Raw genomic sequence first — 26,885 nt, 5'->3', positions numbered from 1 at the left:
CATTTAACCCTGTCGATCTAAATGCATGTCTACAGAATGATGGTCGACCTAATGACCAGACCGACCTATTGAATGTTAACCTTTTTATTGTCAACCAATCGACCAGTACCCGATACCCATAAATAGTATCTGTAAAGCTCTGTAGAATATGTGCATGCTATATAAAAATAAATATCTTACAGACTCCAATAACTGATACATTTGTATCTGGTGTGTGGCTTGGTATATACAGTAATGTGTCACTGACATCCCAGTTAGGTGTTATGTTATCTGCACTACTATTATATTTTATGTCATTTTCATATCAGCATGGGCGGAGAAGCATAGATATATCATACGTTATGTATCCTGCCTTATGTGCTGTGCAATCAAATAAATGACATAACAGTAAAACGCTATGTATGCCTGAGTTCTCTATTTACAATAAAATGGAGGGGGGGGGGTTGTCGGCAATTAAGAATAAGGTGTATATTTGCTAAAGTGAGAGTTTTCAGAAATTGAGATGTTGCCCATAGCAACCAATCAGATTCTACTTATCATTTCACTCATACTTACCGACATTTGGGAAGCACCCTCTAGGTCAGTGCAGAAGCATATCTCCCAACTGTCCCGCATTCAGCGGGACAGTCCCGTTTTTTTTGGGTCTGTCCCGCTGTCCCACCCGCATGCGCACAGCATCTTTTCGCAGCACGGAGGGGAAGCTCGGGGGCAGCCCAGCATCCCGAAGTTTTTGGGCACGCCCCTTAGTGATGTAAACTGGGCATGCCGATAGGCCACGCCCCTTTTACGGGTAGGTCACGCCCCTTTTTGGGTGCGGTTGTCCCTATTTGCAGCCTGTAAATGTTGGGAGGTATGCGGGAGGGTGGGGGCGGTTTAGGCAGGCGGAGCATGCCGTCATGTTCACGGTCCCGCCCCCCACTTTATAATTCCAATATTACAGGCATTATAAAGCAGGGGGCGGGACTACAATGACGGGATTCAGTGCGAATCACGTCAGCGGACCGCCCACTTTTGCGGCGATCTTGGGGGGGGTCGGCTGCCATTCTAGGGGACTTGCCTACTATTGCAGGGTGCCGGGAGAGGAACGCGATTTTTGGGAGACTCCTGGCATTCCCAGGTGAGAAGGCAAGTATGTTTTAACTAGCACCTTCTCTAGAAGATAATAGCTAGAATCTGATTGGTTGCTATGGGCAACAGCTCCACTTCTAAAAACTCGCACTTTAGTAAATGATTTACTAATATACCCCTAATAATTAAAAAAAGTCCAGGCCACATTAGTATTAATTAAACACTAATTACATATGGTGCATTGAACTCCTCACTGTAAATATGTAAATGAGATGGATATGAAAACGCTAAAGTAGGGCTGGCCAGTTATAGAGCAATTCTTGAAATGTGTTATATTATACTTCAGTATATCATTATAATGCTTTGTTTACTAACAGTAGGGTATTCATTGTCATTATCACCATGGGTTCATAAAGTTGCGTGAAACGTAAAAAAAAAAAACCTGCAGCGTCACGTCTTATACTAGCCTGTGATTATGTAAGCCGGGGCATTGCGACCGGGCGTCATTCTCATCTGACAGATAACCGCCCTGTCCGCCCGCTTGAGGCCCGTGCTTTGCTTCAGTCCGGCCAATCAGCAGTAACCTGTAACGCTCCACACCTGATTGCATCAGGCGGTGAAGGCGGGACAAAGCTGGTCCAATGAATATCGTGAGCTGGTGACGGAAAGGTCTTGTGGCCAATAGCCTGCCAGGGTCGGACTTGTTGCTCACCCAGTCAGTCCACCTCCCTTTGACCTCTCCCGTGACGCTCCGCCCATTGCCCGGCTAGGATCCGGTCTCTCGGTTGCCATGGCGGCGGCTGCTGGCAGCCCCGGTGTGGCCTATGAATGCAATATCTGCCTGGAGACGGCCCAGGAGCCGGTGGTCAGTGTGTGTGGCCACTTATACTGGTAGGTGCACTTTCCTATCTAATATAGCATTATATATATATATGTGTGTGTGTATATATATATAATTTTGTGTCTATACTGGTGAGGCAGGGGTATATCCTGATTATTGATGTATTATTGTTTATCTTATTTGCAGCACCTAAAATGTATCTTCATTATTGTTTGAATAATCTAGGATTGTTATTCCTACGTCCATGTGAGACCTGGAACGGCAGTGTATATATATATATATATATATATATGTATGTGTGTGTGTATAATATATATACACACACACACATACAGGAAAAAATTATATATATTTTTTTTTTCTTTTCCTTGGTTCTGGAGCATTCTGGATATAGGATTCCGAAAGACCGATCCTTCAACTGTTCGTTCAAGGCTCAGTCCATTGTGGGCGCATCTTCCTGCCTCTCCATCAGCCACAGGCAGACACATACGTTTCTATTCATCAAGTCACTTATATAGCGCACGCATATTCCGCAGCGCTTGACATAGAATATACAAACTCCACAAAGTTATGTACTTGGGAATTGAACTTTGGACCTCAGTACCATGAGGCAGTCATGCTAACTACTATACTTGTCATACTGCCCCACATAGGCTATACGGCTGGTCGGTAGGGTGCTATATTCTGCCTGTATAATGCCCTTCCTTGAGGCGTGGCTGGTGACTATCAGCCACGCGTTTCGCCTGTTTTTTTTCTTTTTTTTATGGAAATTCACAGATACAGGGACCTTATGAGGTTTGAAGAGCTACACTGAAAGAGATGGTTTACAATAAAATGTACAGGCTGTCTGTCAGTCTGGGGTAGATGGAATCCTACTTGGGGTGCAGGGAGATAATTTCATGCTTATTTTCCCAGTTACCCTCCTAAAGTTATTTATTAGTTCACCGGTTACCTGGCTTCTAGGCTCTATCGTCGTCATTTTCCTCAGGGGAAGGTTGTACAACAGACTTATCACCTCTTACACAGTGTAAACTATATTGTAGTGTATATTACCAATGGCACAGAATTGTATTGTGTATTACTTATAGTGTTTTCTTTTTGTTTTACAGCTGGCCTTGTCTTCTTCAGGTATGTCTGTATTTTTTATGTACATCATTACTTAGAGTATTTTATTATACACCAATATTGGCTAGCAGCTAAGCAGAATTCTAGCATCTGGGCGCTTTCATAGTGCACGTAACTCCTAAATAACCGGAGCTTATGGTACTTTTCTCAGTTCCTGCCAGATATTACTGGGTACTGGACACCTCTGTTACCTTTCAGGTGTATGTCCTGGGCGCCTTCTGTGTGATCATCTGATAGGAATCTAAGGAGCTGATTCAGAGCCGCTCGCACGATGTGTATGCAAATTGCGTAGGCAGTGCTATTGCACAGCAATGCATTAGCACGCCCAGTATTTCTAAGAGAGTGATCACATAGTGTATGCAGACACCCCCCAGCCTGTCTTAAGACGCCCACTTGTGCACGTCATGTCCAGGAAGTGTATGCAATCATCGGTACATCGGATGCGATCGCAGCGATTGAGGTTGACCATATACTGCTGCGAGCACTTCAGTGTAAAATCAAGCCAGGTGACGTGTACTATGATCCTAGCGTTCCCGCTAGGCTGTTTTAGCGGGGCGCGGCGCCCTGCCCTCCTTTTGGAGGGCAAAAAGCGCCCTGCCCTCACAGCCTGCGGGAGCCGTTCTCACCCGCGGGACGCAGTGTCCCGCAGGTGGAGAAACATGCGGTGACCCGGTCACCGCCGGAGAATAGACGCCGGGCGCATGCGCCCGGCATCTATTCTCCCTGTCTGCAGGGCTTGGGGGCTGCCCGGCGTGTCCGTAAGGGCCGGGCACACCCCCAAGAGTGACGAAAAGGGGATGCGTCTTATAGACACGCCCCCTTTTCCGATGACCACGCCCCCTTCTCGGCCGCGCGCGCGGCTTTGGCGCGCGCACGGGCATGCCCTCTCTAGCTCCGGCGCCCTGCCTCCCGCCGGAGCTAGAGGGAACACTAGATCCTGTCTTATAATTATGCACACCTCTAAAACGCCGCTGAGATGATCAGGCACGCCTGCGTTTGCACCTCCACTCCCCCATTTTTTTTAATGGCCAGCCCCTGTTACCACCTACAAACGGCTTCCCCTGTCATTCACACTGCTGGGCTGTGTATGCGCAGCGAGCAAATGCATTGGGAACTTTCGCTAAGGTATGCGCACAATGTATACACACTGCATACCATCGGCAGCAGTGAGAGTATGTATCTAGTGAGCGGGTCTGAATGAGCTCCTAAGATCCATATTTTTTTTTACCTGGATACTGTGTAGTTTATTATAGCCTGTTCTACTAATATGCCGTATATAGGCTTTTAGTTATTCTTGCCATCTGTTTTCTTATGTTGGTTTTAACCATTAGTATTTGTATATATGTCACATGTAATGGGAATTTTCATTCAAAGTTCATCTTGTAACAGACATATACATTTTAATTTAATTGGTTTATTAGACTTGTTTGCACTTGTCCACGGACCCTTATCTTGGTATATTGTCCATCTGTGTTTCTGAACACTGGTCCCTAGGGAATGCAAAAATAGCAGTGTTAAGGCCGATACACACTAGACAATGCCTAGGGAGTACGTCCTCGTTAGTAATGGGACCCGGCAGGGGTGCCGGCATCGGCAATTGCATACACACTTGCCGATGCCGGGAGCGACGGCCTTGCTGCATTCGCCAGCATGGCCTCCGCTAACTATATCGCCCATCGGACCTGGATGTCGCTGACTGTGTGTGGGAGTGCGCGTCGTTATGTGACATATCGGGTACACACACACCCAAATGGACGATACGTTGGCCGGATCGGGCAACATATATCGTCTAGTTTATACCCATCATTATTCTTGTGCAACTCAGAACGGAAATGCTGAACCATGTGTGAGAGGCTGCTTATATGCTGTAATGTGTAAGAAATAAATGCAAGTTGATATATGTGCACATAGCAGCCTAAGGGGGAACTGTAGCAAAGTTTGGAGAGAGATAAAGTGGAGTGAGATAAAGTACCAACCAATTGGCTTCTTACTGTTGTTTTTAAAACACAGCCTGTAAAATTACAGGAGCTGATTGGTCGGTTCTTTATCTCCAAGCTTTGATAAATCTCCCCCTGAGTCTGTTATACCCCTTTTACACCAGATCAAAAACCTGGGTTTTTGCTGGGTCTACCCGGGTCGCAGCTCAGTGTAAAAGGGTCCCTGAAAAATAACCTGGGTCAAGTGACCCTGCAATCCAACCCAGGTAGCTACCAGGGATGGACCCAGGTAATGGTGCAGTGTAAATGGTGCAACCCGGGTTATCTGACCTGGATCATGCATAAAATGAGCAGATTGGTGGTTGTTGAGCATTCACCTCCCACTTTTTATGACCTCACAGGTTTAGCAGGGCAGACCTGAGTTCAGTGTGAACAGGGCTGACCTGGGAGTAACCCAGATCAAAGGTGCAGTGTAAATGGGTCGGACCTGGGTTTTTGGTGGAAAAGAGGTATTAGTATCACCTGGGTCTGACAGACCACATGTATTGGGCTAGACCACACCTACTGCCCTTGGGGGATAGTAATTAAGCACTCCTACTGGATCGGGGGGAGGTGCTGAATAGCCAAAACTTGGCCATGACTGTGTTCCTTGGGCTAAGGGACAGGATCACACCTATGACTGATTTAAGGTTAGCTTTGTGTCTGTAGATTGCAGTGACTGCAGTATTATGCAATTTGTCCTTGGCTAACACTTTCCAATCAATTTGGTGATGTAACACACTGCCATTATATTCAGGACAGATCAACATTATAGTGACACTTTTTTTTTTTTTTTTTACACTATTTATTCCACTAGGACTGAAAACTAGGGGTGAGCGGGTTCGGATTTCTGAAATCCGAACCCCCCCGAGCCCCCCCGATCCGAGTCCGATCCGAGTCAGGCTCGACTTTTCCCGCCTGACTCGGATCTGAAATCGAGGCAAAACGTCATCATCCCGCCTTCCGAGTCTCGCGGGTTTTGGATCCTATATAAGGTACCCGCGTCGGCGCCATTTTCTCACTCGGCTGTGGACAGTGAAGAGGGAGGGTGGGAGTTAGGGCTGTGTAGTGTAGTGTAGTGTAGTGCTGCTGTTGTCCACTACTTCAAAGTCCATAGGGGCTGGTTGTGTTGTGCTGTGCTGCTGTTGTTAATAGGGGCTGTGTCCACTACTTCAAAGTCCATAGGGGCTGGCTGGACTGTGTTGTGCAGTCAGTTCTCCATAGGGGCTGTGTCCACTCCAAAGTCCTGTGCAGTGTCCCAGTCCTAAAGGAGTGCTGTAGTGTTGTCCAGGGGGTGCTCTGTCCATCAGGGGTGCTCCCCCCAAGTGCTAAAAAAATAATATATTTTCTGTGTTTGTGAATTGTGTGCGCAGTAGCCGCACGTGCATCAACAAAGTAGTGCCAAGCGTGCGCCTGTGTCATAAGTAAAGGGCCGACTGGCTTGACCGTTAAGGGTGCTGTAACCCCCGAAAGTACACTCCAGTCCAAACCAAAAAAAAAATTATTTTCTGTGTTTGTGAATTGTGTGCGCAGTAGCCGCACGTGCATCAACAAAGTAGTGCCAAGCGTGCGCCTGTGTCATAAGTAAAGGGCCGGCTGGCTTGACCGTTAAGGGTGCTGTAACCCACAAAGTACACTCCAGTCCAAACCCAAAAAAAAATTATTTTCTGTGTTTAGCCGCACGTATATATCAAATCGATATAACATAAATGGAGGACCAAACTTTCTCCGATAAAAATAAAATAGAGAAAGATCAAGAACCACTTCCTCCTAGTGCTGAAGCTGCTGCCACTAGTCATGACATAGACGATAACATGCCATCAACGTCGTCTGCCAAGGCCGATGCCCAATGTCATAGTAGAGGGCACATACAATCCCAAATGGCAAAGTTCAGGAAAATGACCTTGAAAAAGACATTTAAATCAGCTGAAGAGAAACGTAAACTTGCCAATATGCCATTTACGACACGGAGTGGCAAGGAACGGCTAAGGTCGATCCCTAGTATGTTCATGACTAGTGGTTCAGCTTCACATGACGATGGAAGCCCTCCTCCCACTAAAAAAATCAAAAGAGTTAAGCTGGCAAAAGCACAGCGAAGAACTGTGCTTTCTAAGAAGATATCACAAATCCCCAAGGAGAGTCCAAGTGTGGTGGTGGTTGCGATGCCTGACCTTCCCAGCACTGGACGGGAAGAGGTGGCTCTTTCCACCATTTGCACGCCCCCTGCAAGTGCTGAAAGGAGCACCCACAGTCCACTTGCTGATATGCAAATTGAAGATGTCACTGTTGAAGTACAACAGGATGAGGATACTGGTGTAGCTGGCGCTGAGGAGGAAGTTGGCGAGGAGGATTCTGATGGTGATGTGGTTTGTTTAAATCAGGCTCCGGGGGAGACAGTTGTTGTCCGTGGGATGAAAAAGCCCATCACGGTCATGCCTGGGCAGAAGACCAAACATTCCACCTCTTTGGTCTGGCAATATTTCTATCCAAATCCGGACAACAACTGTCTTGCCATATGTACCATATGTAAAGGTGAAATAAGTAGGGGTAGGGACGTCAACCACCTAGGAACATCCTCCCTTATACGGCACCTGCAGCGCGTTCATAAAAAGTTACTGTCAAGTTCAGAAACTTTGGCTAAGACCGTAAGCAGTCCAGGGACACCTAAATCCCGTTGTCCTGTTGTATCCAAGCGCCTGCAAACCACACCGTCAACTCCCTCCTCGTCAATTTCCTCCTTAGTTAGGATCGGAAGTAGTCCTGCAGGCCATGTCACTGGCATGACTGACTCTCCTATCCGGGATTCCTCCGGAGGATCCTGCATTGCTACGCCTACTGCTGCCGCTGCTGCTGTTGCTGCTGCTGGGAGTCGTTCATCATCCCAGAGAGGAAGTAGGAACACCACTACTTTTACTAAACAATTGACCCTCCAACAGTCCTTAGCGAGGAGGATGAAGTACGACAGCAGTCATCCTGAAGCAAAACGTATAACTGAGGCCTTGACTGCTATGTTGGTGTTAGACGTGCGTCCGGTATCCGCCATTAGTGCAGTGGGATTTAGACAATTGATGGAGGTAGTGTGTCCCCGGTTCCAAATCCCGTCTAGATTCCACTTCACTAGGCAGGCGATACCGAGACTGTACAGAAACGTCAGAAAAAGTGTCCTCAGTGTCCTGAAAAATGCCGTTGTACACAATGTCCACTTAACCACGGACATGTGGACAAGTGGAACAGGGCAGACTAAGGACTATATGACTGTGACAGCCCACTGGGTAGATGTATCACCTTACGCAGCAACAGCAGCAGCGTCACCAGTAGCAGCATCTCAGAAATGCCAGCTCGTTACAAGGCAGGCTACGCTGTGTATCACCGGTTTCAGTAAGAGGCACACCGCCGACAACCTCTTAGAGAAACTGAGGGAAATCATCGCCCAGTGGCTTACCCCACTTAGACTCTCCTGGGGATTTGTGATATCTGACAACGCCACCAATATTGTGCGGGCATTACATCTGGGCAAATTCCAGCACGTCCCATGTTTTGCTCACACAATAAACTTGGTGGTGCAGAATTTTCTGAAAAGCGACAGGGGCGTGCATCAGACGCTTTGGGTGGCCCGAAAAATTTCTGGCCACTTTCGCCATTCAGCGACTGCGTGCCGAAGACTGGAGCGCCAGCAAACACTCTTGAACCTGCCCCGCCATCACCTGAAGCAAGAGGTTGTGACGCGGTGGAACTCAACCCTCTATATGCTTCAGAGGATGGAGGAGCAGCAAAAGGCCATACAAGCCTATACATCCACCTATGACATAGGCAAAGGAGGGGGTATGCACCTGACTCAAGCGCAGTGGAGAATGATTTCCGTGTTGTGCAAAGTTCTCCAGCCCTTCGAACTTGCCACACGTGAAGTCAGTTCAGACACTGCCAGCTTGAGTCAGGTCATTCCCCTCATCAGGCTTTTGCAGAAGCAGCTGGAGAAAGTGAAGGAGGAGCTAAGACGGAGCGATTCCGCTCGGCATGTGGGACTTGTGGATGAAGCCCTTCATTCGCTTTGCCAGGATTCCAGGGTGGTCAATCTGTTGAAATCAGACCACTACGTTTTGGCCACCGTGCTCGATCCTAGGTTTAAAGCCTATGTGGTGTCTCTCTTTCCGGCCGACACAAGCCTGCAGAGGTGCAAAGACCTGCTGGTGAACACACTGTCAGCTGAAGCGGAACGTGACACGTCAACGGCTCCTTCTTCATTTTCTCCTGCAACTGGGGCTGCCAGGAAAAAACTTAGGTATCCTAAGCAACCCGCTGGCGGTGATGCAGGGCAGGCAGGACCAAGTTTGGACATCTGGTCCGGACTGAAGGACCTGGCAACAATTTCTGACATGTCTACTGTCACTGCATATGATACTGTCACCATTGACAGAATGGTGGAGGATTACATCGGTGACAGCATCCAAGTAGGCATGGCAGACAGTCCATACCTGTACTGGCAGGAAAAAGAGGCAATTTGGAGGCCCCTGTACAAACTGGCTCTATTTTACCTGAGTTGCCCCCCCTCCAGTGTGTACTCCGAAAGAGTGTTTAGTGCAGCCGGGAACCTTGTCAGCGAAAGGCGTAGGAGGTTGCTTCCACAGAATGTGGAGAAGATGATGTTCATCAAAATGAATTATCAGCTCTTCCAGGGAGACCAGCCTCCAGAAGGTACAGAGGGACCTGTGGTGGTGGATTCAAGTGGGGACGAGTTAATACTTTGTGAGGATGAGGATGTACACACTGAAGAGGGTGAGGAATCGGTGGATGAGGAGGATGAGGATGACATCTTGCCTCCATAGAGCCAGTTTGTGCAGGGACACATTAATTGCCAGCTTGTTTTGTGGGGGCCCAAACGAACCAATCATTTCAGCCACAGTTGTGTGGCAGACCCTGGCGCTGAAATGATTGGTTTGTTAAAGTGTGCATGTCCTGTTTATACAACATAAGGGTGGGTGGGAGGGCCCAAGGACAATTCCATCTTGCACCTCTTTTTTTTCTTTGCATTATGTACAGTTTGGGGCCTAGTTTTTCAAACTGCCATCCTGTCTGCCACTGCAGTTTCACGCCTAGATGGGTCACGTGTTTGTGCCGCCCACTCGTGTCGCTTAGCATAGTCATCCAGCTACCTCGGTGCAACGTTTTGGACATAAAAACACTATTGTGAGGTGTGAGGTGTTCAGAATAGACTGGAAATGAGTGGAAATTAAGGTTATTGAGGTTAATAATAGCATAGGAGCAGAAAAACCTACAAATTCTGTGATTTTAGCTGTTTTTATGCTTTTTTTAAAAAAAATACAGATCCAAAACACAAAACCCAGAACCCAAAACACGGAAGGGTGGTTTTGGCAAAACCAATCCAGATCCAAAACACGAAGAAAGATCCAGATCCAAAACCAAAACACAAAACACGAAAAGTGGCCGGTGCACACCCCTACTGAAAACCTACAGCAGACATCATGTTTAATAATATCCAGCAGGTTAAGGTGTTGCCCTGCTCCTGTTATTATATATGGGTGTTGTACAAGCTCACTGTTAGCTTGCAGTGTAACCTGTATAATACATGCTGTGTTTTTTGTTTTGTTTTTCTTCAGTGGTTGGAGACCCGGCCGGAGCGTCAGGAGTGTCCAGTGTGTAAGGCTTGCATCAGCCGAGATAATGTGATCCCAATATATGGCAGAGGGGGCACTAACCAGGAAGACCCCAGGTGACACAGACAGGAGGATCTATGGGTCTGTCCATCCCCCTGCAGGGTGACAGTGATACAGACAGAAGGAAGCTGCGGGTCTGTCCCTCCCCCTGCAGGGTGACAGTGATACAGACAGAAGGGAGCTGCGGGTCTGTCCCTCCCCCTGCAGGGTGACCTAGTGATACAGACAGAAGGAAGCTATAGATCTGTTCCTCCCCCTGCAGGGTGACATAGTGATACAGACAGAAGGAAGCTGCGGGTCTGTTCCTCCCCCTGCAGGGTGACAGTGATACAGACAGAAGGGAGCTGCGGGTCTGTCCCTCCCCCTGCAGGGTGACCTAGTGATACAGACAGAAGGAAGCTATAGATCTGTTCCTCCCCCTGCAGGGTGACATAGTGATACAGACAGAAGGGAGCTATAGATCTGTCCCTCCCCCTGCAGGGTGACAGTGATACAGACAGAAGGAAGCTGCGGGTCTGTCCCTCCCCCTGCAGGGTGACAGTGATACAGACAGAAGGGAGCTATAGATCTGTTCCTCCCTGCAGGGTGACATAGTGGTACAGACAGAAGGGAGCTATAGATCTGTTCCTCCCCCTGCAGGGTGACATACTGATACAGACAGAAGGGAGCTATAGATCTGTGCCAGGGTGACATAGTGATACAGACAGAAGGGAGCTATAGATCTTTTCCTCCCCCTGCAGGGTGACATAGTGATGCAGACAGAAGGGAACTATAGATCTGTTCCTCCCCCTGCAGGGCGACATAGTGATACAGACAGAAGGGAGATATAGATCTGTCCCTTCTGTGCCAGGGTGACATAGTGATACAGACAGAAGGGAGCTATAGATCTGTTCCTCCCCCTGCAGGGTGACATAGTGATACAGACACAAGGGAGCTATAGATCTGTGCCAGGGTGACATAGTGATACAGACAGAAGGGAGCTATAGATCTGTTCCTCCCCCTGCAGGGTGACATAGTGATGCAGACAGAAGGGAACTATAGATCTGTTCCTCCCCCTGCAGGGCGACATAGTGATACAGACAGAAGGGAGATATAGATCTGTCCCTTCTGTGCCAGGGTGACATAGTGATACAGACAGAAGGGAGCTATAGATCTGTTCCTCCCCCTGCAGGGTGACATAGTGATACAGACACAAGGGAGCTGTGGGTCTGTACCTCCCCCTGCAGGGTGACACAGTGATATAGACAGAGGGGAGTTGTGGGTCTTTGCCTATTCAATTGGGCAGACAGAATTAAATTAAATTGTGACCCTCGCTAACCTATACACCCTTCTTAATGTCATATTTTAGTGTGATACAGACAAAGTATCACTTTCCTGTCATCTCTAATGCATAACTCTTCTTTTTCAGATTGAAAACCCCGCCGAGACCCCAGGGACAGAGGCCGGAACCCGAGAACAGAGCAGGAGGGGTAGGCTTGTGTCACATTACAGGGAATCCTCCTTTACTAGAAGACCTTTGCTCCCCTTTAATGAACAGTAAGGCTATGTTATATTATGTGCAGAGAGCATGTACTCTCTGCCTGGCCAGTTATACATTGCCGCACTAGAAATAGTCCCCTGAATCCACAACATAAATATCATTCCCTATATTGTATTACATTGCAGGTATATATTATAGATGTGCATTCCCCATTTGAACCTGATATATAGTTTCTGCCTTTAACCTACACATACTATTTAATCTACAATTCACTAGAAAGTGCCCCAGCAACATCCCTAGTACCTGGCTGCATTCCCATGAATATTGGGCCTGATTCAGAGCCGGACGCAATTAGCGCTCGCTCGTCCTGAAAATAGGGGTGGCTATTCAAATGAACCGTTCGCTGTTTGCGGTCTGTTCACGCCTTTAGGTCTGAACGAGCGAACAAAACTTGAGGTCGTTTTTTGTGAAACTACGCCCCCTGGCCGCTCGCATCCTACGTCATGTCCGCTATTTATTAGATTAATCGAGTACATCGACCAGGGTATGAGCTGCTCGCTATTCTTGTGGTTGGTTTTTGCTACCACAATTTTGCGAGCAGTTCTGGCTATAAAATAACCCAGTGACGTGGTCAATGACGCTGCTGTTTTAATTATGCACACCCATAAAACGCCCCTTTTGACCTTTAAGCACGCCTGCGATCGGATCTCCACTCCCCGTTTTCAAGCACCTTCCCCTGTTACCACCCACATACGCCTCATCCTGTCACTCAAATTATCAGGCATTCGCTATTTTGCGAGCACATGAATTTCGGCCGCACTGACTGGTTTGCGCATGCGTATAACGATCCGTACGCATGCGCAGTTGGGCAAACATCGCTCGGAGCGAACGAGCGGCCGCTTACGAGTGGCTCTGAATCAGGCCCATTGTGTGTTGTTGAGATGAGTACAAATCCACATAGACTGTGTAGGCAGGGTGTTCTTTAAAAACGTTGTTAAATAGCTGGCTGGATGGTGTACGATGCTTGTCCCTGACCGGGATTGGGTATGTCAGAAAATACTGCTGTCTCTCATAGAGTAATGTCCTTAGATAGTCCCAGCGATTAATATGTTGTAATATCTGTAGGATGGGTGTTCTTACAGTATGCTTCAAGGTATTAGAAACGCTTTTACCTCCTCTCCACCTCAAATATAACACAGTAGCACAGTATCAGGGATCTAGGTAAACGCTATAATGCAGGTAGGTAGGTAAGATTGAATGGTACTTACCCCCTACGCTGTGTTACTCCTGCTGGTTCCCCTTGTCCCGGTGCTTGTGTGGATGTTTATGAGGGGATATGATGGGTAGGAATGGCTGCTGCACACTGATTCATACTAAAACCAACGACAGACTCTAGTCTGCTATAAACTGCTTTATTGCAAGTGGAATAGGGACTCAATTGAGTCCTATCATCTATGAAAGCTTCCTGTACATAGGAAACATGAGGCTATATACATAACCAGTATTGTTGATTTATATAGAATAAAGTCTCTCATAAAAGTTCTGTCAATAGGGGGCGTTGCCCAACGCGTTTCATCCGATTTTCGCGGACTTTTTCAAGGATGCCCACCCTTCTTTTCATTGTCCTTATATAGGTAGTGCATTAGTCTATGTCCAGGGCTTCTGTGTGTGCTGTGCGGACTTCCGGGTCGCGCGTGCAAGCGCGTCATAGCCTACCAGCGCTGATGTGAGTTCTGGCACTAGAGTGTGCATAGGAGTCCTCATCTTGCTACCGCGCGGTCTCCGGCGGCCATTTTGTCATTGTTCCTGCTATGTCTAACGATGCGTCCTAGTGTTAGTAGTGTTGCACTGGCACTAGAGTTAGTGTGTTATGCCCAAAAGAATCAAGCGGCCATCTTGCCTGTGGCTACTAGCATTGATATAGCTGGACAGTCAGAAGGTGGCCATATTAGTGAATAATTGGTCCTGTTTCTCACAATGCATCTACCACTCATATAGTGGCCATGTTCCTAATGTATTAGTCCTGTACAGACTTATTGCTAATGTCTATGCGGTGGCCATCTTTTTGGTTGGTTACACTACAAATACTGGGGTGTTGTTCTAATCATCTTCTCTTTCTAATGGTGATAACCATATTTGAAATTGATTAACTGCACTTTATTGTAATTATTGATTTCTTAATGAACTATGCTGCAGTGTGCAGAATGAGAAGTAACATCCTCCGATATTTGTGTAATGGTAAAGTGCAGTGTATACTTGTAGCCTGTAGGTGGTACTGTTGCTTGTAACTCCTATGGCCGGGTAACTTATAGCTTTGTGACCAGAGCACCTCTCACAGCCTGGCTAAGCATTGGTTAAAACAAGAATCATTCTTCAACAACTTTGCATATGTTGTAGAGACGTATGGGGCTTTCATCTGTTGGTGAAGTCATATTGGTACTTTAAAGCATGCAGGCTGGAGCTTGTGTCAGTGAGCTGCGACACTGATGTGGGTACAGTGTGCTCTAACTACCTTGTACCTCTTCTGTTTTATACGCAGGGGATCCCTGGATTCACGGACACTGGCTTCCACATGTCTTTTGGCATTGGGGCTTTTCCTTTTGGCATTTTTACTACTGTCTTTAACACTAATGACTTCCAGTCAGCACCACGGGCAGGTAAGTTACCCTCGACTCCACTTGGCGAACTCCCCATAATAGCTTTCACTGTAGTCCATTAACTTAGCCCCCGATAATGTGCTTAGATCCACTGACTTATTCCCTTTATAAATGAAAACCAAATAAAATTTGCAATAATGGTCAGTCGTTAGCTGGCCCCCGTCCAGTGACCGAACACCCAATTACAATATGTTGGAGCCCCTTATACATCACTTAAACTGGTTTCCCAGTGTGGAACCAGCTTTACACTCTATTATACAAAAAGCCACAAATAACACTGCACAACAATGAAAATGTTTCCGATGTGAAAATAGTTACTTCTAATTGATTTGAGTATGCACAGAATGAATATGACATTTAAAACTCTGTTAGCTCTGAGTTCCGAGATATAGCCCATTTATGACGATGTAGTGGTATTCCTAGTGACGTGGGCAGAATGGAGAGAATCTTACCAGCAATCTGCGTTTCGTGCAGATTGCTGGTAATGACCCAATGAAATGAATCAGTTATTTGTCCCCTCCCCTATTCAAATATATGCGATTCACGGGATTACCCACACAAGATAACTGTGGTGCACTGAGTGACAAGCATAGTGAGCGATTCCACCAAGACATTTCAGCAATGGAACAAAGATATCAGGGTAGGTGACAGTGACAAGAGATCCCCCAGAAGAGGGGTACAAGCGATAAGCAAAGAGAAAGCACCCCCATGAATAGGCCACTATATTACACAGTACTTTCGTATGCTGTATGTTTGTTTCGTATGCTGTATGTTTTGTTTTGTGTTCTTATTTGCGATTGAATTAAAACAACTGTTATTTATTTTCTATCAAGAAAATATCAGATTATTTTAAAATAGCTTTTCACTATGACTATATTACAGTATAGTGCAAGTAGTGTAGCTCAAAAAATAGAGCTAGTAAAAACATTCTGAAATCATTTTAGTTTTTCTTGACCTCAAATTAGTAATGTATGACTATTTTTTAGAAAGGAAACAAATTAAAAGCATTAATTTGTTGTACAGTGTAATAGGCCCTATCCTACTCCTGCCTGTTCCAGCCACTTGATGGCGCTATGAAGCCATGATGAGAATAATGTGACCATTAGTTTGATGCTTCCATCATCATTTCTTACTGTATGTAAGGTAATTAGAGTTCAGGAATCTGGCACAGAAAGCTGCTAGAGCCTCATTCATTTTATTAAAGTGTATCTGTCATGCAGGTGTAAAAAAAATCTACAGTAAATCATGAATAAAAGCCTAATTGCTATGTAAAGTTGTTAACGCAGATACCATTGTTTAATAGAATGGGCTAGAAAACCGCACGTCTCCCAATCTGTCCTAAATGCCTATGGCGGTATGTAAATTAGCCGGTGGTGTGGGTGGAGCCTCCCATGACCCTCGGTCATTAAAGCTGGCAGGTTGATACCACAGGACGATTTGTGGGGGGTCCAGGACCTGGGCAGCTCTGTTCCTCATTAATACTCATGAATATTCATCACTGCTCGGATGATGGCTGACTTCGTCCTGGCATGTGTAAAATGACAATGGAAGAAACTATACAGCTGTAATATGGCCAATCTTACACAGGTTTAGCAATTGTTTGTATGTGATTTGCATTAATTACATAGCATGGGAAGTACTAATTATTAAAACTAGAAACATTCAGTACATGGGTAATAAGGGCAATCTATTCTGGTGCTTTCATTACTTACAGTATACTATATATAAGGGATGCAAAATGATGATCTAGCCATTTGATTTATCTGGCTGTGTGCACAGTTATTTCTTACCCCTTGTATATCAGTCTGTGTGCACTATTATTACCCCTTGTATATCAGGCTGTGTGTACTGTTATTACCCCTTGTATATCAGGCTGTGTGTACTGTTATTACCCCTTGTATATCAGGCTGTGTGCACTGTTATTACCCCTTGTATATCAGACTGTGTGTACTGTTATTTCTTACCCCTTGTATATCAGGCTGTGTGCACTGTTATTACCCCTTGTATATCAGGCTGTGTGCACTGTTATTACCCCTTGTATATCAGGCTGTGTGCACTGTTATTACCCCTTGTATATCAGGCTGTGTGCACTGTTATTACCCCTTGTATATCAGGCTGTGTGCACTGTTATTACCCCTTGTATATCAGGCTGTGTGCACTGTTATTACCCCTTGTATATCAGGCTGTGTGCACTGTTATTACCCCTTGTATATCAGGCTGTGTGCACTGTTATTACCCCTTGTATATCAGGCTGTGTGCACTGTTATTACCCCTTGTATATCAGGCTGTGTGCACTGTTATTACCCCTTGTATATCAGGCTGTGTGCACTGTTATTACCCCTTGTATATCAGGCTGTGTGCACTGTTATTACCCCTTGTATATCAGGCTGTGTGCACTGTTATTACCCCTTGTATATCAGGCCCTGTGTGCACAGTTATTTCTTACCCCTTGTATATCAGTCTGTTATTACCCCTCGTATATCAGGCTGTGTGCACTGTTATTACCCCTTGTATATCGGGCTTTGTGTAATGTTATTACCCCTTCTATATCAGGCTGTGTGCACTATTATTACCCCTTGTATATCAGGCTGTGTGCACTGTTATTTCTTACCCCTTGTATATCGGGCTGTGGGTCCCATTCAGACCCGCTCGCAAGCGGGTCGATGGTACCCAAATGCGCATGCGCACGACTGTGGCTGCTCCGTCGTGCGCATGCGCGAGACCCGGCGAGCGAGTGGGAAGCCGTCGCTCGGGGTCTCACACCAAAGGGGGCGTGCTGTCGATGGTGAGTGACAGCACGCCCCCTTTGGTGGGTGTGCCGGGGCGTGGCTGCCCAGACGGAGGCGTTCCCATGGGAACGCCTACCATCTGGGTCCGGCCCCACTGACATCACTAGTGATGTTACTGGGAGTGATTTTGGCTCTGATAGAGCCAAAATCACTCCAGGGCTTGCGGCAGTGAGACCCTACCGCAGGGTCTCGTCGCAAACCCTATGGTCGCGATGGTCTTGACCATCGCGACCATCACCATGGACGCTCGCATAAGCTGTGGGTGGTAACCCACAGCTATGCGAGCATCCAGGAGGACGCACCCAAAAAAAAAAAAATAAAACGCCCTGATTCAGAGCGGGCGCTCGTTCAGAGTGGGCGCTCGTTCAGAGCGTCCGGCTCTGAATCAGGCCCTGTGTTCTGTTATTTCTTACCCTTGTATATCAGGCTGTGTGCATTGTTATTTCTTACCCCTTGTATATCGGGCTTTGTGTAATGTTATTACCCCTTCTATATCAGGCTGTGTGCACTGTTATTACCCCTTGTATATCAGGCTGTATTCTATTATTTCTTACCCCTTGTATATCAGGCTGTGTGTACTGTTATTACCCCTTGTATATCAGGCTGTGTGCACTGTTATTTCTTACCCCTTGTATATCAGACTGTGTGCACTGTTATTACCCCTTGTATATCAGGCTGTGTGTACTGTTATTACCCCTTGTATATCAGGCTGTGTGTACTGTTATTACCCCTTGTATATCAGGCTGTGTGCACTGTTATTCCTTACCCCTTGTATATCAGGCTGTGTGCACTGTTATTCCTTACCCCTTGTATATCAGGCTGTGTGTACTGTTATTCCTTACCCCTTGTATATCAGGCTGTGTGCACTGTTATTACCCCTTGTATATCAGGCTGTGTGCACTGTTATTACCCCTTGTATATCAGGCTGTGTGCACTGTTATTACCCCTTGTATATCAGGCTGTGTGTACTGTTATTACCCCTTGTATATCAGGCTGTGTGTACTGTTATTACCCCTTGTATATCAGGCTGTGTGTACTGTTATTACCCCTTGTATATCAGGCTGGCTGCACTGTTATTACCCCTTGTATATCAGGCTGTGTGTACGGTTATTTCTTACCCCTTGCATATCGGGCTGTGTGTACTGTTATTACCCCTTGTATATCGGGCTGTGTGTACTGTTATTACCCCTTGTATATCAGGCTGTGTGTACTGTTATATCTTACCCCATGTATATCAGGCTGTGTGTACTGTTATTTCTTACTCCTTGTATATCGGGCTTTGGACCTCATTCAGAGCCAGACGCTATTTGCGCTCGCTCGTTCAGGAAAAAGGGGTGGCTATTCAAATGAACCGTTCGCTCTTTGCGGTCTGTTCACACCTCTAGGTCCGAACGAGCGAACAAAACATGCGGTCGTTTTTTTGAAAACTATGCCCCCTGGCCGCTCGCATCCTACGTCATGTCCGCTATTTATTAGATTAATCGAGTACATCGACCAGCGTATGAACTGCTCGCTATTCTTGTGGCTGGTTTTTCCTATCGCAAACTTGCGAGCAGTTCTGACTTTAAAATAACCCAGTAACGTGGTCAATGACGCTGCTGTATTAATTATGCACACCCTTAAAACGCCCGTTTTGACCTTTAAGCACGCCTGCGTTCGGATCTCCACTCCCTGTTTTCAAGCACCTTCCCCCGTTACCACCCACATACGCCTCCTCCTGTCACTCAAAATAGCAGGCATTCGCTATTTAGCGAACAAACGATTTTCGGCCGCACTGACTGGTTCGTGCATGCGTATTACGATTCGTACGCATGCGCAGTTGTGCAAACATCGCTCGGAACAAACGAGCGGCTCTGAATCAGGCCCTTTGTGAACTGTTATTACCCCTTGTATATCAGGCTGTGTGCACTGTTATTTCTTACCCCTTGTATATCAGGCTGTGTGCACTGTTATTTCTTACCCCTTGTATATCAGGCTGTGTGCACTGTTATTACCCCTTGTATATCAGGCTGTGTGCACTTTTATTACCCCTTGTATATCAGGCTGTGTGCACTGTTATTACCCCTTGTATATCAGGCTGTGTACACTGTTAGTTCTTACCCCTTGTATATCAGGCTGTGTGCACTGTTATTACACCTTGTATATCAGGCTGTGTACACTGTTAGTTCTTACCCCTTGTATATCAGGCTGTGTGCACTGTTATTACCCCTTGTATATCAGGCTGTGTACACTGTTAGTTCTTACCTCTTGTATATCAGGCTGTGTGCACAGTTATTTCTTACCCCTTGTATATCGGGCTGTGTGCACAGTTATTTCTTACCCCTTGTATATCGGGCTGTGTGCACTGTTATTACCCCTTGTATATCGGGCTGTGTGCACTGTTATTACCCCTTGTATATCAGGCTGTGTGTACTGTTATTACCCCTTGTATATCAGGCTGTGTGCACAGTTATTTCTTACCCCTCGTATATCAGGCTGTATTCTGTTATTTCTTACTACTTGTATATCGGGCTGTGTGCACTGTTATTACCCCTTGTATATCAGGCCCTGTGTGCACTGTTATTTCTTACTCCTTGTATATCAGGCTGTGTGTACTGTTATTACCCCTTGTATATCAGGCTGTGTGCACTGTTATTACCCCTTGTATATCAGGCCCTGTGTGCACTGTTATTTCTTACTCCTTGTAGATCAGGCTGTGTGTACTGTTATTACCCCTTGTATATCAGGCTGTGTGTACTGTTATTACCCCTTGTATATCAGGCTGTGTGTACTGTTATTACCCCTTGTATATCAGGCTGTGTGCACTGTTATTACCCCTTGTATATCAGGCTGTGTGCACTGTTATTTCTTACCCCTTGTATATCAGGCTGTGTGTACTGTTATTACCCCTTGTATATCAGGCTGTGTGTACTGTTATTACCCCTTGTATATCAGGCTGTGTGTACTGTTATTACCCCTTGTATATCAGGCTTTGTGTACTGTTATTACCCCTTGTATATCAGGCTGTGTGTACTGTTATTACCCCTTGTATATCAGGCTGTGTGTACTGTTATTTCTTACCCCTTGTATATCAGGCTGTGTGCACTGTTATTTCTTACCCCTTGTATATCAGTCTGTGTGCACTGTTATTACCCCTTGTATATCAGGCTGTGTGCACTGTTATTACCCCTTGTATATCAGGCTGTGTGCACTGTTATTACCCCTTGTATATCAGGCTGTGTGCACTGTTATTACCCCTTGTATATCAGGCTGTGTGCACTTTTATTTCTTACCCCTTGTATATCAGGCTGTGTGCACTGTTATTACCCCTTGTATATCAGGTTGTGTGCACTGTTATTACCCCTTGTATATCAGGCTGTGTGCACTGTTATTACCCCTTGTATATCAGGCTGTGTGCACTGTTATTACCCCTTGTATATCAGGCTGTGTGCACTGTTATTTCCCCTTGTATATCAGGCTGTGTGCACTGTTATTACCCCTTGTATATCAGGCTGTGTGCACTGTTATTACCCCTTGTATATCAGGCTGTGTACACTGTTAGTTCTTACCCCTTGTATATCAGGCTGTGTGCACTGTTATTACCCCTTGTATATCAGGCTGTGTACACTGTTAGTTCTTACCCCTTGTATATCAGGCTGTGTGCACTGTTATTACCCCTTGTATATCAGGCTGTGTGCACTGTTATATCTTACCCCATGTATATCGGGCTGTGTGTACTGTTATTATCCCTTGTATATCAGGCTGTGTGTACGGTTATTTCTTACCCCTTGCATATCAGGCTGTGTGTACTGTTATTACCCCTTGTATATCAGGCTGTGTGTACTGTTATTACCCCTTGTATATCGGGCTGTGTGTACTTATATCTTACCCCATGTATATCGGGCTGTGTGTACTGTTATTATCCCTTGTATATCAGGCTGTGTGTACTGTTATATCTTACCCCATGTATATCGGGCTGTGTGTACTGTTATTACCCCTTGTATATCAGGCTGTGTGTACTGTTATTTCTTACTCCTTGTATATCGGGCTTTGGACCTCATTCAGAGCCAGACCCTATTTGCGCTCGCTCGTTCAGGAAAAAGGGGTGGCTATTCAAATGAACCGTTCGCTCTTTGCGGTCTGTTCACACCTCTAGGTCCGAACGAGCGAACAAAACATGCGGTCGTTTTTTTGAAAACTATGCCCCCTGGCCGCTCGCATCCTACGTCATGTCCGCTATTTATTAGATTAATCGAGTACATCGACCAGCGTATGAACTGCTCGCTATTCTTGTGGTTGGTTTTTCTTATCGCACTCTTGCGAGCAGTTCTGACTTTAAAATAACCCAGTAACGTGGTCAATGACGCTGCTGTATTAATTATGCACACCCTTAAAACGCCCGTTTTGACCTTTAAGCACTCCTGCGTTCGGATCTCCACTCCCTGTTTTCAAGCACCTTCCCCCGTTACCACCCACATACGCCTCCTCCTGTCACTCAAAATAGCAGGCATACGCTATTTAGCGAACAAACGATTTTCGGCCGCACTGACTGGTTCGTGCATGCGTATTACGATTCGTACGCATGCGCAGTTGTGCAAACATCGCTCGGAACAAACGAGCGGCTCTGAATCAGGCCCTTTGTGCACTGTTATTACCCCTTGTATATCAGGCTGTGTGCACTGTTATTACCCCTTGTATATCAGGCTGTGTGCACTGTTATTACCCCTTGTATATCAGTCTGTGTGCACTGTTATTACCCCTTGTATATCAGGCTGTGTGCACTGTTATTACCCCTTGTATATCAGGCTGTGTGCACTGTTATTACCCCTTGTATATCAGGCTGTGTGCACTGTTATTACCCCTTGTATATCAGGCTGTGTACACTGTTATTACCCCTTGTATATCAGGCTGTGTGCACTGTTATTACCCCTTGTATATCAGGCTGTGTGCACTGTTATTACCCCTTGTATATCAGGCTGTGTGCACTGTTAGTTCTTACCCCTTGTATATCAGGCTGTGTGCACTGTTAGTTCTTACCCCTTGTATATCAGGCTGTGTGCACTGTTATGTCTTACCCCTTGTATATCAGGCTGTGTGCACTGTTATGTCTTACCCCTTGTATATCAGGCTGTGTGCACTGTTAGTTCTTACCCCTTGTATGTATGTACTTAGGGCCCGATTCTGTAGTGCAGGTGTGATCGGGAATCTGCGCAGGCTCCTGGCAGTACGGGTCCTGTGTGTTTGCACACAGACTGGGAGCAAACTTTCAGTGATTGACAGTCTGCTGCCATTTGTTGGCTTGGAGGGGGCGTCGACTGCCTCTTTTACCCGAAGCTGAGGCATGTCGCCGCCGATGGAGGTGAGGGAAGAGGCCAGTATCTTCATCGGCTGACGTAGATCTCCTAGCCTCTTTCTGTCATCTGCGGTGGCCTACATGCGTGACCCTAAGGGTCACTTGGCCAGCCGACGTTCTCGCAGATTATCCGATGCTGCGCTGTACGATCCAGCCCGGAGAAGTAATGCATGCAGGGGGCATGATACCTCCTGCTTCATTACCGGAATTGCAAAGACGGAATTGCAAAGCTGCTCGCGTGCAGATTTACAATTCCGTCCTAAGCTGAGTCAGACACTTAGTTTCATACAACAGTCTCGGGTTCCTCAGATCTTTACTGCTGTAGGGACCCTCTTCCTTCGGCTAAACAGTTGTGTATGACTTGGTGTTCGCCTCTGTTTTCCATCATGTCACTGTCCCTGTCACATGCAGCCCTGTCCTCTCTGATACGTCACTCACCACCTGATATACTCTGTGCTGCTGGTGGGACTCTGCTCCTTCCATTATATTACTCTGCCTGTGGCTTTCTGCTGCCCCCATTCCCCTCCTCACATCATGTCACTGTCCCTGTCACATGCAGCCCTGTCCTCTCTGATACGTCACTCACCACCTGATATACTCTGTGCTGCTGGTGGGACTCTGCTCCTTCCATTATATTACTCTGCCTGTGGCTTCCTGCTGCCCCCATTCCCCTCCTCACATCATGTCACTGTCCCTGTCACATGCAGCCCTGTCCTAAGTAACACATTATTATTATCATTTATTTATACGGCGACACAAGTGTTCTGCAGCACCTTACAGAGTACATAACCAAATAAGTGGCCAGCGACATACAATACAATACAATACAATACAGGACAAGGATAGTAAACATTGTCATGTTAGCGACATTTACACCCACATAAGTAGCCGAGTGTTAGTTGCCCTAGTGTGGAGTATTCGATAAATGGAAATACAGTAGGTAGAAGCACAATAGGGTAGATGGCCCTGCTCAAAAGAGCTTACATTCTAAAATATCACTCATCTCCTGATATACTACATGAGACAATAATGAATACAATAAGTGCTCTGACCTTTTTTTTAACGCAGCATTTGTCTATGACCTTTTGTACGAATGTTTCTTATTGTATTCTCTTCCTTCCTCTTTATATTTTAGACACTGGACTCGCTCACGGCAGGATGTTCGGATTACTTGACTCTCTCTTTCTCATCATTGCTGCCTTCTTCTTCTTCTGGCTAATCAGCGTGTGAGGCCCGAGTGCTGCCGTACCTCCTCCCCGCCAACTGGGGTCTTGATCCGTGAGACTTCAGCCACCGGAGATTCTGCTATGAGACGCGCCCCATCCTGCCCCCCCTGGCAAACACTCCTCTCCGTACGAGATTAGTTTTCTTATTAATACACATTGACCTACCCATCAAATTCATCACGTCATCTATTTTTCTATGGGCCCTTTATGTATGTCCACTCCATGTCTGTAACCTTTTTTACATTTGTAATTCTCCTTGTTTCCTTTTGCACTGTAAACGCTCGTTGGTGAAAATTGGGAAAATCTGGAAGAAGTTTTTGGTGGACAAAATAGATCTGTAACTTTCCTGGAGATTATAGAATTGCTTTCTCTGTAACCTCTTCTATAGAATTCCATTGTACAACTTCTCAGGTCACTGCAAAATGTCACTCCTGGTTAAGGTTTGCTGGAAAGATAAAATGGTTATTTAAGGTGGACCTGTTTTCTGAGAAATATTGTGTATATTCCCCAAAGCAGCCAATGTTTCCCATGGTTTAAGGACCTGAGGGCCTGACTCAGAGCCGGACGCTCTGAATCAGGGCCGGACCTCTGGTTTTTCAGAACTGCCTCCTGGCCGCTCGCATAGCTGTGGGTGACCACCTACAGCTATAGCGAGCGGCCATGATGATGGTCGCGATGGTCAAGACCATCGCGACCATCGGGGCTTGCGACGAGGCCCTTGTGGTAGGGTCTCGTTGCCGCAAGCCCCAGAGTGCTTTCGGCTCTAACAGAGCCGAAAGCACTCCCACTGACATTACTTGTGATGTCAGTGGGGCCAGCCCCAGACAGTAGGCGTTCCCATGGGAACGCCTCCGACTGGGCAGTAACGCCCCCGGCCCGCTCACCAAAGGGGGCGTGCTGTCACTCAACGTCGACAGCACGCCCCCTTTGCTATGAGACCCAGAGCGGCAGTTTGCCCGTCGCTATCCGGGTCTCGCGCACGACGGAGCCGGCTCTGTCGTGCGCACTGGGCCACCATCGACCCGCTTGCGAGCGATATGCGCTCGTGAGCGAGTCTGAATCAGGCCCAGAGTCCACTTACAATGAAGACTGTTCTGTGCAATACCCACTTGTCTGGGCAGGAGGCCCTGCTGGCCTTAGTAAAATACACAGATTGGCGGCATACTTTCCGTAAAAGCGGCCTGATGACAGGCAATGAAGCAGTGACCGCAGACATCTTGTTGGATGATCTTCCCGTGAAAATACAAATGGCTGCTTGTTAGTAAATGGCGCCTGCACGCTTGTGACTGTTTCCACCAAGTATAGCCAATGTCAGGCTTGGTACGTGATGGGCTGTGTCTGGTCTGGTTTAGGTCTTTCCAGCAATCCCCAAGCAAGGTTAGGTGTGAAGCATTGCTAGAGCCCACACGCAGCCGGTTTTTGGGGTATAGGCTACTGAATACAAATAATCCATATGTTTTTAAACTGTCCGGTTCCACCGAGAGAAGCTGTCAGCGCCTCCAGGAGAATCCAGTGTGGTCATATATAAAACGGATTGTGATCAGGTCAGACCGAAAGAAAACTGGATCCATTTAATTCTGGCTCTGTAAGGGCTGCATTTAGCTAGTGGCACTAACTCACTAGAAATAAGAGATAATTATAATGGCAGAAATTTATATTTGTAATGAATAGTACATTTTCCATATGGAAACCTGATGTAATCCGGTAAGCGAGCTGCTACATTAAAGTTTGAAGTCTCACCAGACATGCAATATAGAAATGTTAAGCAAAAGCAAGGGCTCCCCCTTCTGCTTAAGGTTTATATTACAGTCATCATCCATTTACATGATATCTACCTTGAAAAGTTTGGCGTTGGGCAATGTTACCCTCCTCCGATAGACAACGAGGACCATATAACGATGGTTATTTTCCTGCTCTGACATGAAGTGGCCGAGAGAGCGATAATCTTCCATCTCAGATCCGAGTTGTCCGCTTCTCTGACCTCTCTGGATCTCCGGAGGGACATTTGGTCTGCTTTAACCCTTTTCCCCCGTAATAATTATTCACGTGGGCAGCTATCTCTACACCTCCTGTATATTGCAGCGGAGCAGATTTAATGGTTCCAGATCATCGAGCAAAGTGTAAATATTGCTGAAGGCTTCGCGTATTGTACAGTCTTGATTACGAGTCAATAAAATGTAACAAATTCAGCTACAAGTTTTTGTATGATATTTTTGAAACTTTTTTTTTTTTTTTCCTGTTCAGCTCTTGTAGTCTCAGAACGTCCTTTCAGACAGTGGTGTCACTAGGAAGGTGTGGACCGCACTGGGTGTCACCCTCCGAGGGGGTGACTCCAAAATGCCAGCTCATCCACAATACTCAGGAGCCAGGTACTGCACTGTGACGTTATCATGAAGTACCCGGCTTCAGATCACTGAGGAGGAGCTGGCATTGCGGGGAGAGTATCTGGGGCAGCCCAGCATCTGCAGGAGTGCTGGGCAGGCCCCCAAAGTGATTAAACAGGGGGAGTGGGGGTGCAAGGCCACACCTTTTCAGGCGCGGGTGCCAGGTCTATTGGCCGCACTGGGTGTCTCCAACCCCAGTGCCACCACTGCTTTCAACACTAGTGTTGTGTCTTCTAAAACACAATTTCTCAAACTCGGTCCTCAGGACCCCAAACAGTGCATGTTTTCCAGGTCTCCTAACAAAATCACAAGTGAAATAATTAGCTCCATCTGTG

General features: G+C 46.5%; 2 protein-coding genes across 3 annotated transcripts in view; one reads left to right on the top strand and one right to left on the bottom strand.

Moving 5' to 3' along the window:
• The window catches only part of AGPAT1 (1-acylglycerol-3-phosphate O-acyltransferase 1), a 65,586-nt gene extending 63,954 nt beyond the window's left edge, over nucleotides 1–1,632 (bottom strand). Inside the window, exon 1 of the mRNA XM_088446671.1 lies at nucleotides 1,536–1,632. The gene's annotated coding sequence lies outside the window, so the exon portion shown is untranslated. The remainder of the gene's footprint in view (nucleotides 1–1,535) is intronic.
• Nucleotides 1,224–26,355, top strand: RNF5 (ring finger protein 5). Of its 2 annotated transcripts, none has more exons than XM_088446674.1 (6): nucleotides 1,224–1,959; nucleotides 3,019–3,037; nucleotides 10,626–10,738; nucleotides 12,091–12,218; nucleotides 14,702–14,819; nucleotides 24,076–24,164. In XM_088446674.1, exons 1-5 carry the CDS (start codon nucleotides 1,859–1,861, stop codon nucleotides 14,785–14,787), a joined length of 447 nt encoding a protein of 148 aa, XP_088302800.1. In that variant the 5' UTR covers nucleotides 1,224–1,858; the 3' UTR covers nucleotides 14,788–14,819; nucleotides 24,076–24,164. The 2 variants fall into 2 exon arrangements, with proteins under 2 accessions (XP_088302800.1, XP_088302799.1); XM_088446673.1 differs by having other exon boundaries at nucleotides 1,241–1,959; nucleotides 12,091–12,151; nucleotides 24,076–26,355.
• The last annotated feature ends 530 nt before the right edge of the window (nucleotides 26,356–26,885 follow it).

This window comes from Taudactylus pleione, unplaced genomic scaffold (assembly GCF_031769625.1).
Source record: "Taudactylus pleione unplaced genomic scaffold, aTauple2 ptg000400l, whole genome shotgun sequence".
NCBI lineage: Eukaryota > Metazoa > Chordata > Amphibia > Anura > Myobatrachidae > Taudactylus > Taudactylus pleione.
Note: the sequence above shows the minus strand (reverse complement) of the source record. Positions and strands in the feature narration are given on the sequence as shown.

Excerpts from the sequence above, each read along its gene's own strand:
- RNF5 (XM_088446673.1), top strand. The coding sequence starts at position 1,859 with ATGGCGGCGGCTGCTGGCAGCCCCGGTGTGGCCTATGAATGCAATATC. Across the intron at positions 10,739-12,090 it reads ACTAACCAGGAAGACCCCAG|ATTGAAAACCCCGCCGAGAC; the intron begins GTGACACAGACA and ends CTTCTTTTTCAG. Across the intron at positions 14,820-24,075 it reads CCAGTCAGCACCACGGGCAG|ACACTGGACTCGCTCACGGC; the intron begins GTAAGTTACCCT and ends TTTATATTTTAG.